This window comes from Gavialis gangeticus, unplaced genomic scaffold (assembly GCF_001723915.1).
Source record: "Gavialis gangeticus isolate Ggan-Ray unplaced genomic scaffold, GavGan_comp1, whole genome shotgun sequence".
Classification (NCBI taxonomy): Eukaryota; Metazoa; Chordata; order Crocodylia; family Gavialidae; genus Gavialis; species Gavialis gangeticus.
In genome coordinates this window covers 51859087-51872075 of record NW_017729029.1, presented here as the reverse complement: position 1 = coordinate 51872075, position 12989 = coordinate 51859087, and the positions used below count along the sequence as shown (strand labels likewise).

The 12989-nt window shown below is 44.7% G+C and overlaps 1 protein-coding gene across 3 annotated transcripts in view; it reads left to right on the top strand.

Moving 5' to 3' along the window:
* The window catches only part of GRIA3 (glutamate ionotropic receptor AMPA type subunit 3), a 316978-nt gene that overhangs the window by 293836 nt on the left and 10153 nt on the right, over window positions 1-12989 (top strand). The window contains exon 14 of one of the 3 annotated variants that reach the window (XM_019521579.1): window positions 10628-10742. The exons of 1 other annotated variant lie outside the window; for it this stretch is intronic. In XM_019521579.1, coding sequence (XP_019377124.1) covers window positions 10628-10742 — 115 coding nt within the window. Of the gene's footprint in view, window positions 1-10627; window positions 10743-12989 lie in introns of those variants that run through there. One more of the 3 variants, XM_019521581.1, reaches the window with a different exon arrangement.

Sequence of the window (12989 nt, the reverse complement as noted above, 5' to 3'; positions counted from 1 at the left end):
CGCCCCCCCCCCCAGCACTGTGTGTGCTCTTAGTCACAAACCCCACTTAATCCCTCAGTTAAACCAGATGTACAGCTGCTGAAGATTGTAATCTGGTGTGAGGCAGACAGATCCCACTGGTTAATCTGGCTCAGTGCATTTGCCTACCCTGTGGATTCCTCTGATAGCCATGCAGGTGAACTGGTAACAAGCCCTGGTGCTGTGACTGTGCATGTCCCTAGGACTCTGATTATGCACCTGCTCACTCTGTAATATTGGTCACGCTGTTCAAAATGCTGGGACTATTCCAGTAAATAGCTCAGCACTAGCACTAGCTCAGGTTTCACATTACGGGAGCTGCTGAAATGTGATGGAGTTATGTCCTGTGCATCACAGTCAGAGTTGTTGCAGAGAAAAACACTAGTGCTGGGCACATGCCTCACACACATTTGGGGCAGGCTTTGATGTGTTTTATAACTCCAAGACTGGTCCCTTCCTCAGCATTTGAGAAGAAGTGAATTTTTCAATGCCCAGCCCTGCCAGCTGGAGCCCAGATGGGCAAGGTTTGTAGATCTTTGGCAAACCATTTAAAAGAACAACAACAAGCAAAGCTCTCTATGCCCAGGAACCAGCCAAGGGGCTGCATGTGTATTATAAGCACTGCTCTGTGTACGGTGCCAGGTCAAGGAGAATCGAGACCTATTTAAGCTCTTGACGCGACGTTCTTTTTTCTCCGACCTCTTCTGATGGTTTGATTATACCTCAATTTTGGCATCTTACTATACAGCAGCCCTGGAGAACTCTATTCATCCAGGATATATATTATATACTGCATGTGTGGCAAGTAGATTTGTGTCTAATAGCTGGTGAGTTTTTCAGTGTTAAAGCCAGAATTGTGGGTCTGATATAAGGCCTCTGACAGACATAGAGTTTAAGGCACTATGCAATCTAAGCCATGATCCCAACAATCATGGCTCCTGTCATGCCATACGTACATGGCAGGACACATGATTTTGTGTTCAGAGATTAGATCCCTAGCACGCATCTGGCCATGCACGTGTGGCATGACTGGAGGCATGATTGTTGGGATCACAGCTTAGATCCCATGGTGCCTTAACCTTAATGTCTGTCAGAGGCCTTAATCAAACCAGGAGAGGTGGGAGAAAAGAGAACGTTACGTCAAGAGCTTAAATGGGTCTCAAATCTCAAGTCAATCTAAGGCTTGTCAGATCCTGATGCTCAGCTAAGTGTCAGGATCCAGCATGGGGCAACCCCAGGGCCTGGGGCAAAGCTGTCTTGGCAGCCTGATCCCAGGTGCCCTGTGCACTGCAGATGTTAAAATCCCATGTGCTGCTCTGAGTTCTCCCTGTGCTGACTTGGTTGGATTATAATGCAACGTTGGCATCTTAGTATACAGCCGCCCTGGAAAGTTCTATTAATCCAGACTATATAGATAGATATAGATATAGATATATATAATTAGGGCTGTGCAAAATGGCACCGTTCCATTTTGACTTGAGTTTCTAGGTTTCAACTCAATTTCATTTCAATTCGAAACCGCTGTTCCGTTTTGTTAGTTCAAAACAGTGACACTGTTTCAACGTTTCGTCCATACGCTATAATGGGGAAGCTCGAAACAGCCTCTCTCATCCAGCAGGCAGATGGGGGCCCGCAACCCAGGGAGGACTGTGGGGGCTGTGCCAGTCATCCTGGGGCTGCGGGCCCCTGATCTGCCTGCCAGATGAGGGAGGGAAGCTGGGTGCTGCCGCCTGGGACCGGGGAGCTGGGGAAGGGGCTGTGGAGCTGCTGGGCGCACAGCGCTGGTTCTCCCCTATCTTCCACCACCTGGCGGCTGGCTGCTTCAAAACTCAAAACATTTTGACTAGCCTCATTTTGTTTTGAAGCTGTTTTGAAGCCCTTTGTTTCGATTCCGTTTTGCTGTTTTGAGCTCGAAATGAGTCAAAACAGTGTCAAATCAAAACAGCCGGTGAAATTTTGCACAGCCCTACTAATACACACACACACGTAGTGCATGTGAGACAAGTAGTTTTGTGTGTAGTAGCTGATGACTTTTTCAGGGTTAAAGCCAGAATTGTGGGTATGCTGGATCCTGACACTTGGCTGAGCATCAGGATCTCAGCCCCAAACTGTCACACATTCAATTTAAGGCCTGATTAAAAAAAGGAACCAGATAGTTGTTACACATTATATGTAGAATAACTTTGTGGCTCGTTAACTTATTATCACGCCTTAAATTGACTTTAGCTTTTGGCCAGGTTACAATTTAAGGCACAATTAACCTGTTAATTGCATCTTAAATGTAACACCTATCGGGGCCCTAAGTCTCACACACATGAGAAATCCTTCTACTCCAGATGCTCTGGTTACAAGTGCATTTCAGGCATGATTTGTACTAACACCCCTTTACTCCAGGGCACGGATAGGCAACCATTGGCACCGGTGCCAGAGTGTGGCGCACAAAGGCATTTTGCTTGGCACACGTGCCTCTGGGCAGAGAGTGAGGAAGAGGCCGGGTCTCACTGCCACAACAAGGATTGGACCCCTCGTGGCTCCCATGCCATCTGCTGTGGCATACCAACTTCTTACGAGTCGAGGTTGCAGGGGTTTTGGGCAGCCTGCTGAAAAACATTGCCTACCCCTGCTCCAGAGCCTTCTACTCTGCAGGGGCTACAATGTAGAAGAAAACATTGCAACATCCCTACTCTCCAGTGACCTACCATGTCCTCGTTTTTCCACACATGGGCAAACCGGCCTGTTTGTTAGGAACTAGAGAGCACACATCTTGGGCTTTGAGAGAGTAACATCTCTCCCCTGAGCTACATGGGGAAAAAAATCCTTTCCATGCTATGTGGTAGGTGAGAAAAGTGGGTATGTTGGGTGCTGTCCTCAATGTCTGACGGAAGTTTCCATTTAAAAAATAGCAAGACAGTTTTATAATGTTGTATCTGTGACTGCATATTCCCCCCACTCCCATCCAATACCCATACTTCTACAAAGCCCTGTGCCATTGCCTCGCAGCCCCTCTCCAGGACATTTTTACCATTCCCGCACCCATGCTCAGATTCCCTCCACTGCCCAGTCCCCTGCACCCATCCACCAGTCTGAATGGAGAAGGGAGCTCTGCTTCCCAGCAGGTCTCAGCTCCGCTGCAGAGTCTGAAGAAGTGATGCAGACACCCCCGTAATCTTGTCTATTATCCCCTGCCTCTAGCTGTGTGCATGATGGTAGAGAGGAAGTCTCCAAGGCCTTTGAAGATTTGTGGCAGACATCACTGTTGTTCTATTGGTCCTGCCTGCAGGTTTTTCGGGGTGGTTTTTTTTTAAAGATACATGGGGGCAGTAGTGATGCTGACTGCCTTGCTGAGAACAGCAGCACCATGCTGACAAAGTGCCATGTAGCATCTTTATTCAAACTTGCACTCAGATAATAAACCCAGTAACACTGAATGAAAGACAAATTTCAGTTCACAGTTTGCAAGGTGCAACTGGGGAAAGCTGCCAACTTGGCATTTGCATAGCTCAGTTTTTTACGAGGTACCACCATTTGTCCGTATACCTCTCTGCTATCCCTGTGCTGTTTAGCTTGCAAGGAAGGGAAATGATTAGTGTCGTAATGAGTCTTAATTGTTAGGCCTTTCCTTTTCAGTTGCCTTTTCGGAATGATTGCTCAGAATTAATTTACAGTATTTGCATACAATGTTTCATTGCGTTTGAGGGGAACAATATGCTATCTGTGACTGCAAATAATAAACATTGCTGTGGTGTTGCCTATAATTAACATATTATCAGCCTCTCTGACACCAGTTAGTAGCAGCTGAGAAAGCCATAAAGATTAGAGGTGGAATTTTGAAGAGTTCCTACATGATTTATGCTCCTAAATCACCCATGTGTGTTTAAAAAAACTACCCATTGTGCCCAGCTGTATGTTCCACTTGAATTTTTTTGGCACAAGCATGTTGTAATGCCCCAGATTTTTAATCTCACCACTAGAAAAGCTTTCTGAGCAGCAGCACTCCTAAAGCAGAGCACTAGAAAGTACAAACTCGCGTGCATCTTCTGACGATGACCTGACCTCACCTCAAGTTGACTGACTTTCCTCCTGTAACAAGTGCTATTGGCCATGTTGGCAGGACCACTTGACAAATAAAAGAGGAATGGGATATTACAACTTCATCTGCAACTGGTTCAGAGCCTTTAACTCCATTTCTAAGTGGACCTTTCAGATCTAGATTTAGAGATTGAATACATCATTAGGAGAAGACCAAAGAGCGCTGACAGCTGAAAGTCTTGAAGAGCACAGGTGAAGAAGGTGTTGTCTGAGGATTCAGGAGGCTATGCTAGGGAGCATATGATCATCACAGGCAAATGTGAGCACAGACTCTGTGATACATGTACAAGGAACACCTGAGCATCAGAAGAAGATGCAAAATCTTTGGCAAGATCTGTGAACTGGACTAAGATGCAGCCACAACTGAGTCAGCCAGGATTACTGCTTGAATCATTAGCGCACAAACACACCAAAAAATACCAGCCTTCATGATTTTATGTGGAGTTTAGCCACAGTGAATGGACTTCTTTCACTTCCTTCTATTGTATCAAAATCTCAGACTTCTCTTAAGTATCTCTTCCTTATGGTCGTATATAAAAGCTTGAAAATTAATCCTGAATGCTTCAGAAGGCAAGCAAAAGGAACCCGCAGGATAAGACAAAACAAGGCAATCTCATAATTTGGTGGGGGTCTGACTCACAATTTTTAAGTGTTTGGCATTGACAATACTGGAGTCGTCTAGTTTCCAAGCAAATTAAATGGACGCAACCAGATCCATGTTAAAGAACCCACAGCAAGTGGGTTAATTGAGAAATACAGATGATATTGTGTGAATCAGATTGCATATATCATTCCCCTACCTACAACACTTACTCAGAGCTAAGCACCACATTTGGAGACTCTTAGTCTGTTTTAAACTGTGCAGTAAAATAAAAAGTGTTGCATGATCATAGCCTTGTTAAGTACTAAGTTCAGACAACAATAAAATGCATTGATGGCCAGTAGACACGCTGTTCACTGCAAGTCTCTGAAGTTGTCACTGAGCTCACGAAGGCCATGTGGGACAATGTGAAAAAATGACATCCAAAGCATCGAGCTTAAGGTCCCCTGGGAGGCACAGCGCAACTTCTGGAGCCTCCAAGCTTTTGTTTTGCCGAGGGAAACTAACCGGACAGAGCGCTGGGCTTGAAACTGCCTAAGCAAGAAATAACGAGATCCTAGCACAAATTAGCACCATCAATGGGAAAACAGCCAGAATCATGTAAGAAAGTAGCAAGGAATTTAGAGGATATGCCATGTAACACCAACAAGAGAGTAACAGTGACTTCATTAAAAAGCAGCCAGAAAGCATAATGTTCCCAAAAACCCTCTTCTCAAGCACCACTTTCAATGTTCTGTCCATCTCGTAGCATCTGCAGCTGTGCGAAACAGCAGCTCTCTACTGTTCCCATGGCTACTGAACACGCTCTCAGAACTGGGAACTTCTAACTATGGATAAATTAAAGGCAGACGAAACTTGGACCTTCTTCCCACCCCCTGGCTTCTGCAGATGAAGGAGCAGAAATAGTTAAACCAAAAGAACCCCATGGAAGTTTTTTCAGTGGTTTACAATGAAAAGGAATATGACAGCCTACGTTAAAAACCATAGTTTAGGCAAACTCCCATCTGTTTAGGAAAGATAATTTTCATTTACGTTTTTGGAACTTGTATGTGCATAATTAAACGCAATCTTGGCTTTAAAAAAGAAGCAGCCCTAATTAACATGTTAAGCCATCCTCATTTCCCAGTACTGTATGGTGTTATGAAAGCTAATCTATAATATACTGGATGTTATGGAAATTTGTACTCTGTATGGGCTTTATAAGTTCATGCACATTTAAAAATAGCATTTGGAATGGGGGGATAATTTCACTTTAAATATCTGCAGGATGGCTGGGAAAGTGTTTTTAACTGTTTCTCTATTGTTCTTTTATTCTCAACTACACAGTATTTCTGAGAATGGAAAGATATGTTGCAAGAATTCCCTCCAAATTGGATTTTTTTTATGGAAAGCTTAAAATTATAGAGCTGCATTCCGAGCAGTAAGCCACAATAGGTTTCTGCTGGGGCTTGCCATAGGTGGAGGGAGCTACCCAGCTTTCAGTATCGTGCCTCCCACTAGCCTGAATAACCACGTGTCATGGTTTAGTTTATATTGCTTCTCCTGGGTCCATGTTATAGTATAGCATGCTAGGAAGATGCAAGTGCATCACCATCACATGAGTGCTTGCTGGGATGAGCTTTAGGGAGTTTAAATAGACTTCTGCCATTTGTGCACTGCAGGTATTTCTAGCATTTGTCCTTGTTTGAATATTCCAGATATGAAGCTGTCATTTCTCGTGCACGGTTCATTTGCAACATTTGTCAGTGGCTTCTATTTCCTGGTTCACTCTTGACTCATGAGCGCAAACCCTGCATGTCTTGTAATGCTGTACATACAGTGATGCAAAACGGTAGCCACAATAAGTCTGACTTTCTAATTCCATCAGCTGCTGGTTGAGGGGCTTCATAATTGCTCTGCCCAGGCTGCAATAGCAAACGTGTCATCTCTCCTGGGACTCATCACTGCAATGCAGCACTTGTCTCCAGCCGGGAAAGTATAAACTTCCTGGATTGATAGTTAATTAGATTACAGCGGCTGCTAAAGAATAGCAATTTTAAAAATTAAATATTGGAAAGCATCAAAGCTGGATGTGCAAAGTGCCTGCAAAACACAAGGGGCTGTGCTGCCTCTGTCTGGCTAGTTGGGGAAGCATAGAGAGATCTCTACTGCCTGATGGCCACTGGCATTAATCTGGAGGAACATATGGTTTAGCTGGCACGTGTTGATACGAGAAGGGAAGTTTGTTTTGTTCCAGTGACATTGGGACAGGGTGGCAAGAGAGATTGTTTCTTTAAAGCTCCTTTGTACTAGTTTCTTAACAGCCATCCTAACTGCAGCAAGTGCAAGTCCGGTGGTGCTGATGACAGTGTGCTTGGTTAGTTTTCTCTGGAAGTTTAAAAGCATGTTTGGGGGGTTTTTTCTTTGGAAAAAAAACCCCACTTCCCTCCATTTCCAGGTTTGTTGGCACTTGCTGGCTTGCAGGGTTACAGACCAGGAGTAAGCGAATGGATAATGTATTTCTTTATCTGAACCGTGGGGGTGGTTTCTGTGAAGGACCATATACTTGTATGTGCAAACCGGAGCAAGGGCTCCTGTTGAGCTGCGAGGTATTCTGTGCCAGTGTAAGGGCAGCTTCATCAGCGTGCTTTTCTGGAGTCTTTGTCCACCTGTCTGTGTGGGAGTGGGGGCCAGCCTCTGGCCCACCTCTCGCTCCTTCTACAGCCCTGGTGAAACAGCAATGGTCTTTGTGAGCCCTTCTCACTCCCACTGCACCTTGACTTAAGACTAGACAGATTTCAAGCCCCGGGCACAGAGGCAAGCTCAGTCTTGAAGACAAAGTGCACAGGGCCAGATCCACAGCTGAGGGTATGACTGCTTGATACAGTGCTTCACGGCTGGGAGCAGTATTGCTGTGTGCTGACCCACTTGGACTCATTAAAACTGAGAAACAAGAGCTAATTAACCTGGGTGTGATGCTTTGCTCATGCAGCCGTCCTGATTCTGGAACCTAAGTTAATATCTGTATCCGGTACTAAATGGGATTGGATATACACTGTACACTTAGAATCAGCACAGGTATCTCTACACTGCAGTGAAATGAGGCATGCATTTGTGGTTGCGACACTGCCACAAAATCCCAAATGACATCCTCAGTCTGATGCTGCCTGACCCTGGAGGCACAATAGGTGCTTCACTTCTCAGCAGCAGAGTTTTCCTGGGCAGACGTGGGCTCCCATCCCTCACTAAAAGCCATACCAGCTATGCTATAGAGTCAAGATCATTTTTCCTCTCTGTCTCTGGCCCAATGAATAGGTGAATAGTTCATGCCAAGCGTAAAGAGCTAGGACAAGAAGGCATGAACCTGTTCCTTCTTCCTACCGCAGGATACCTTGCAGCCTGCTGGGTGCAGCATACTCATGGGAGCTCTGGGTTCAGATCTGCATTTGGCCAAGAAGGCAAGAGAACCCAGATCTCTGATGCAGTCTGCAAGTGCCCTCATATTTTCTTATACCTGTTAATATCTCCTCCCCACCTTCATTCTAAAGCTGCTTTTTCTTGCTCTTGGTCACCCTCTCTTTCATGAGAAAGCCCGACTTTCTCAGCAATGTGCAGCTTCAGCCTTGTTGAAAATAAAAGAGTTGGAGTGATTTAGCTCAAGGCCTGTTTGAAAATGGATTGAGCTGAGTAACCTGATTAAGCTGAAATCAATGTAAGCTAGATCTAAATCAATTTTAACTTGTCCGTGTAAGGGCCTGCACTAGTTTAACTAAATTGATTTCTGAAGTTGATTTTAATTAAACTCAGCTATAGACAAAGTCTTCCTGTGGACTAACCATCAGGTGAGTTTCTTCCATCTACTGGTAGGAGATTCTGTAGCAATAAAGGAGCTCTCCTATGGTCTTCTACGGAGAAGTCCTGCTATCCTCTCCCTACCATGGCAGTGGGAATAGTCCTCCATATTTTGCTCAGGCAGATCCGAGTGGCTGCAGTGAGCAAGATCACCCTGCAGTGAGCGCACCTTGGTGTCGATCTCACCCTGTGGACAGAGGCACAATGCTAACTTTACTCCACAACAGAAATACACTGCTGCTGGGGTGGAAATGGCCTGTCAGAACAAGTCCATGTGTGGACCACGTGAGTTGAGTTAAGTAGGATTCCTTTTCCTGGGTGGGACCTTATGGGAAGGCAGACGGGAGAACATGGGCACCAGGTAGCTACACAAATTGCCTGGCAATTTGGTCATGGGTATCAGTAAATCTGTGGGCTCTTTGGTTTGAATTGCCCATCAGCACTCCTCTTAATCCCATGCAGCAGCTGAGACCCATACTAAGCCAGGAGGGCTGAAAGTCCCTCTTTAGCAGCAGCAGGCCTGTCCCCAGCAGCCTGAGGGCTGTTCCTAGGCCTTGCACCAAGCAGAGATTCTCAAAGTGCCCACTTTCTACCCCCCACCCATAAGACCAAAGGTAGTTGCAGAATCCCTCATTCCACAGACATCCAAAAGACACCCAGGCATGGCCCATTTGCCTCTGCCATATAAATCTGACTCACCTCCTTGCGCATTGCCAGAGGTGGGCAGGCAGGGAGAGGGGCACGGGACTTTGCAATGAGTCCAGGCAAAGCTCTGGGGGCAAACCGTTTTGCCCCAGCGGAGGCTGACCTGTGCTTCTAAATCTCCCCCCACCTCAACCCATGGTGCTGCAATTGGATATGACCAGTTCCTTCCTTCCTAAAAGATACAGGGCACAGGTTCAGCCCAGCCATTTTCCTCTCTGTGGAGGAAAGGCAAAGAACAAGTTTCTCCCTGCTGTTTAGCAGAAACATATAAAAGAAAAAAGAAACCAGAAAAAAGAAACAAAATCTCCATTCTCCAGGCATCGCCATTAAAAGCTGGTGGCTTGACCCAGTGTTTCCATGCGGACCAAGTCATTATGGCATTGTATTATCGTCTCATATTTTGTGAAAGTATCAAGATGTTGCACTTCAGCATCATCTACTTTAGGAAGGAGGGCTAGTGCTCGCCCTCCTGCATGCCTTGCCTTTTCGATATGCTGACGAGGCCGTGCTGCGCGGCATGCAGAACTTAGCGGCTCTGAGTCGAGAACCTTTCATTACTGGAGCTTTTTCATAGGAAGGGGAAGGTGCCGGGTTGTTTGGTTTGGTTCAATGCACTCAAAATGTCACGGTTCAACTTAAAATGTTCCAGAGATTGGGGAAACCTTCGGAAATTTGTCACAGGGAAGATGCCATGAAATCTGGGAAAATTCCCCCACCTCCACCGCTGTGGTGTTTCTGTTTCACCTGCTTCGAGCTGCACATACGTATGCTGGAGTCCTCAGTGCTGCAAACAGCTCTTTGCTGGTGAAAAACCCACCCGCGAAAAGAGCAAAAATAGAATTTCCTCTGTGGTGCCGCAAACAAGGATCACAGGCAAATGGGGAGGATTTTGCACTGCCGTGCATTAGAATTTTTGCTGTAGCTGAATTTGAGCGCACACAATTTCTGCGTGGATAGAGTTGATTCTCGAATGCCATCAAAATATTCAGACACTGGAAAGCCATGCTTACCCCTACTGGTTCAAAATAGTGCTTAGCCTCTGTTAGTACAATACAGCGTCCTGTTGGATCAAACCTTTCAAACTGCTTGTAAAGCTACTGTGAGCTGCCTAACGAGTCCAACAAGAAGGGAAATTGGAGTTACGTTGTTGATGTTATCTTCATTTAACAGTGTGTGCCGATTACTCAAAGCGATATGGGCAGGACCTGGTAATATAGTGTTGCTCTAGCGTTAACTTAAGGGGATGATCCAGTTGCCTGCAGTATAATTACTTTGTGGCCAGGAACCCTGCTTTATCGCTTTGTATAGTTTTAAAGTAGTTTAAAGCTTGAATAACATAAAATAACATAATATAATGTTATTTATGTTATTTCCCACGTGAAGAACTCCTGTAAACCTTGCAGTATTGAAACTCAGTGAACAAGGCATCTTAGACAAGCTGAAAAACAAATGGTGGTACGATAAGGGTGAATGTGGAGCCAAGGACTCCGGAAGTAAGGTCAGTCGCTGAAGGTCTTTTTGTACTGATTAGACATCACATTTTGACCCACTGTTTGTTTATACAAAATGACTTTCCAAAGTTAACATTTACATTGTGAAGGTTCAAGGAAAAGAATAGAAAAAAAAATATACTGAAAGATCAGAACATGACAGCATTTTTCTCTTACAGTATCAAAGGCTTTAGTTGTAAGTACATTTCACTACTTGGATATTTTGCTGGAAAGAAAATATAGAGAACAGACACACACACTTCAAACCTGGTATCTCCATTTAAATGCCAAGTTTTATTACAGTCAATGTATTATTTAGTCCAACATTTTTTTAAAAATTATTATTATTATTATTGAGTTTTATAGAGTATTAAAGTTTGATTTCAAATTGTAAGTTAAATTGGTTTCAGAAATAGCCGCAGGCTTGGTAAGCATGGATGTTTTCAGGAAAGACATCTCATTGATAAGCATGAAACCCCTTTTTTTCCCAGCCATCCCCAAACATGTTTAAAAATTTCTGTTTGAGTTTTGAACAACAATCTACTATCATGGTCCTCTTGGTAGCTCGTTCCATAAATCTTGGACATCCATTTTTATTGTATGTTGAACCATTTTGCTACTGTATTGCTACATTGCACAGCCCAGATGTTGTTGCTCTTGGGGAATTCGACCACGGTGCATACTCGGAGCACACGATTGGCACAGCTCACTGGTTTAGCGTAACCAAACTGTACAGAAAGGCTCTACTGAAGAGGGCCAGACACTTTGGGTGGACCTGCAGCTGTTTCTTGCGCAGATTCCCATAGACCTCAGTGGAAGCTCTGGGTGGGGATCTGACCCATCAATTATCCCTTTCCTATCTATTAGGGAGCAAATATTTTGCTTGCTCCATTCAGTAAGACGACAAAAGGATTAGTTAATGCTTACAGTGCCACGGAGGAAGCAAGGTGCCAAAGGAGCCCTAATGATTAGAGAGTGGATTTTCAAAAACCACCAAGGGGAGATAGATCATCAGCCCACTCCTATTAAATACCCATGGGGATTAAGTGTTTAATGCTGGTGCCTTTGCAAATCTCCCCCATTGTTATTGCCTGGTTCAAAGTCTGGAGGTCATCTCTTGACACCACTGAAGTCAACAGTAACAGTGACTGGTTTCAGTGGAACTGGAATTTGCACTCTTCGGATGCGGCTTTGCAGCTACATGCAAGGTTACCTCGGGATCAGTGAGGACACGAATGGACACCAATTGCCAAATTAGGCCCCATGTATTTGAACTAAACAAAGTACAGATAGTTCAAGTGAACTACCGTTAGTTAAAATAACAGGTAGTTTTCACAACTGCATTTATCCAAAGTGCCTGTACTTTCCTCAGGCTGTGCCAATCCTAGTTTTACAGACGTGGGGGATGGCCTTAGAGAATGTGGGTAAAACTGAGTACATCTAACTGTACTGCTTGAAAACTGTCTTCAGCAAGGGCAAAGACTTGTTGCAGACTGGTCTGCCACCTCACTTAAGAGCAGCCAGTTAGTGTTAGTGGTCTTTGTGCTGCAACTTCGGCAAGAAACGTGTGTCCGAATAGCATGGAACTAGCCTGGCAAGCAATCCAATCCCGCTGCAAAATGGTTACAGTTCTGTTGACGGATGCCAGAACCCTACTTTTTTTTTAGTTGCAAACCGTTTTTCCGTGTTTGTCATGCCCTGACAGGATGACCTAGACAGCATTTTTAATTAGGATTAGTATTATTATTTCTTTTATTCAGTTGCCCTCTCTCTGTCTGTGATTGAAAGTGCAAGTTTAGACAGGGATCCACAGCCTGACCTGAAAGTAACTGACCATCTTCCTCAATTACTTTTATTGTTAAATACAAAATAGATAAGGTTAGCAACACCTACAGTTATTTTCTCTGCATTCACCAAGAACAAATGCCTGCTGGTGGGCTTGAGGGGTATTTTTTTGGGGGGTGGGGTTGTTTGGCTTACACTAGCTAAGGACGCAGCCTGAACAGAAACACTCTCCATTGTGTCCGTGTTATGTTTCATCTAGAAATGGTCCTTTCCTGGCGGAGATGACACATGGATAAGATCAACACCAGGAAGCTAGTCCTGCTAACACAGAAGAATATGGGAACTTTAGGCTCCAGGCCTTGAAGTCTATCTTCGCCTTAAGGAAATGAAAGGCGTTCGCAATAAAGCAATGGTGCCGTCAGCTCTAAAAGTAGACAAGAATCCAAACTGGATGCTTTTGAGGGGTTCAG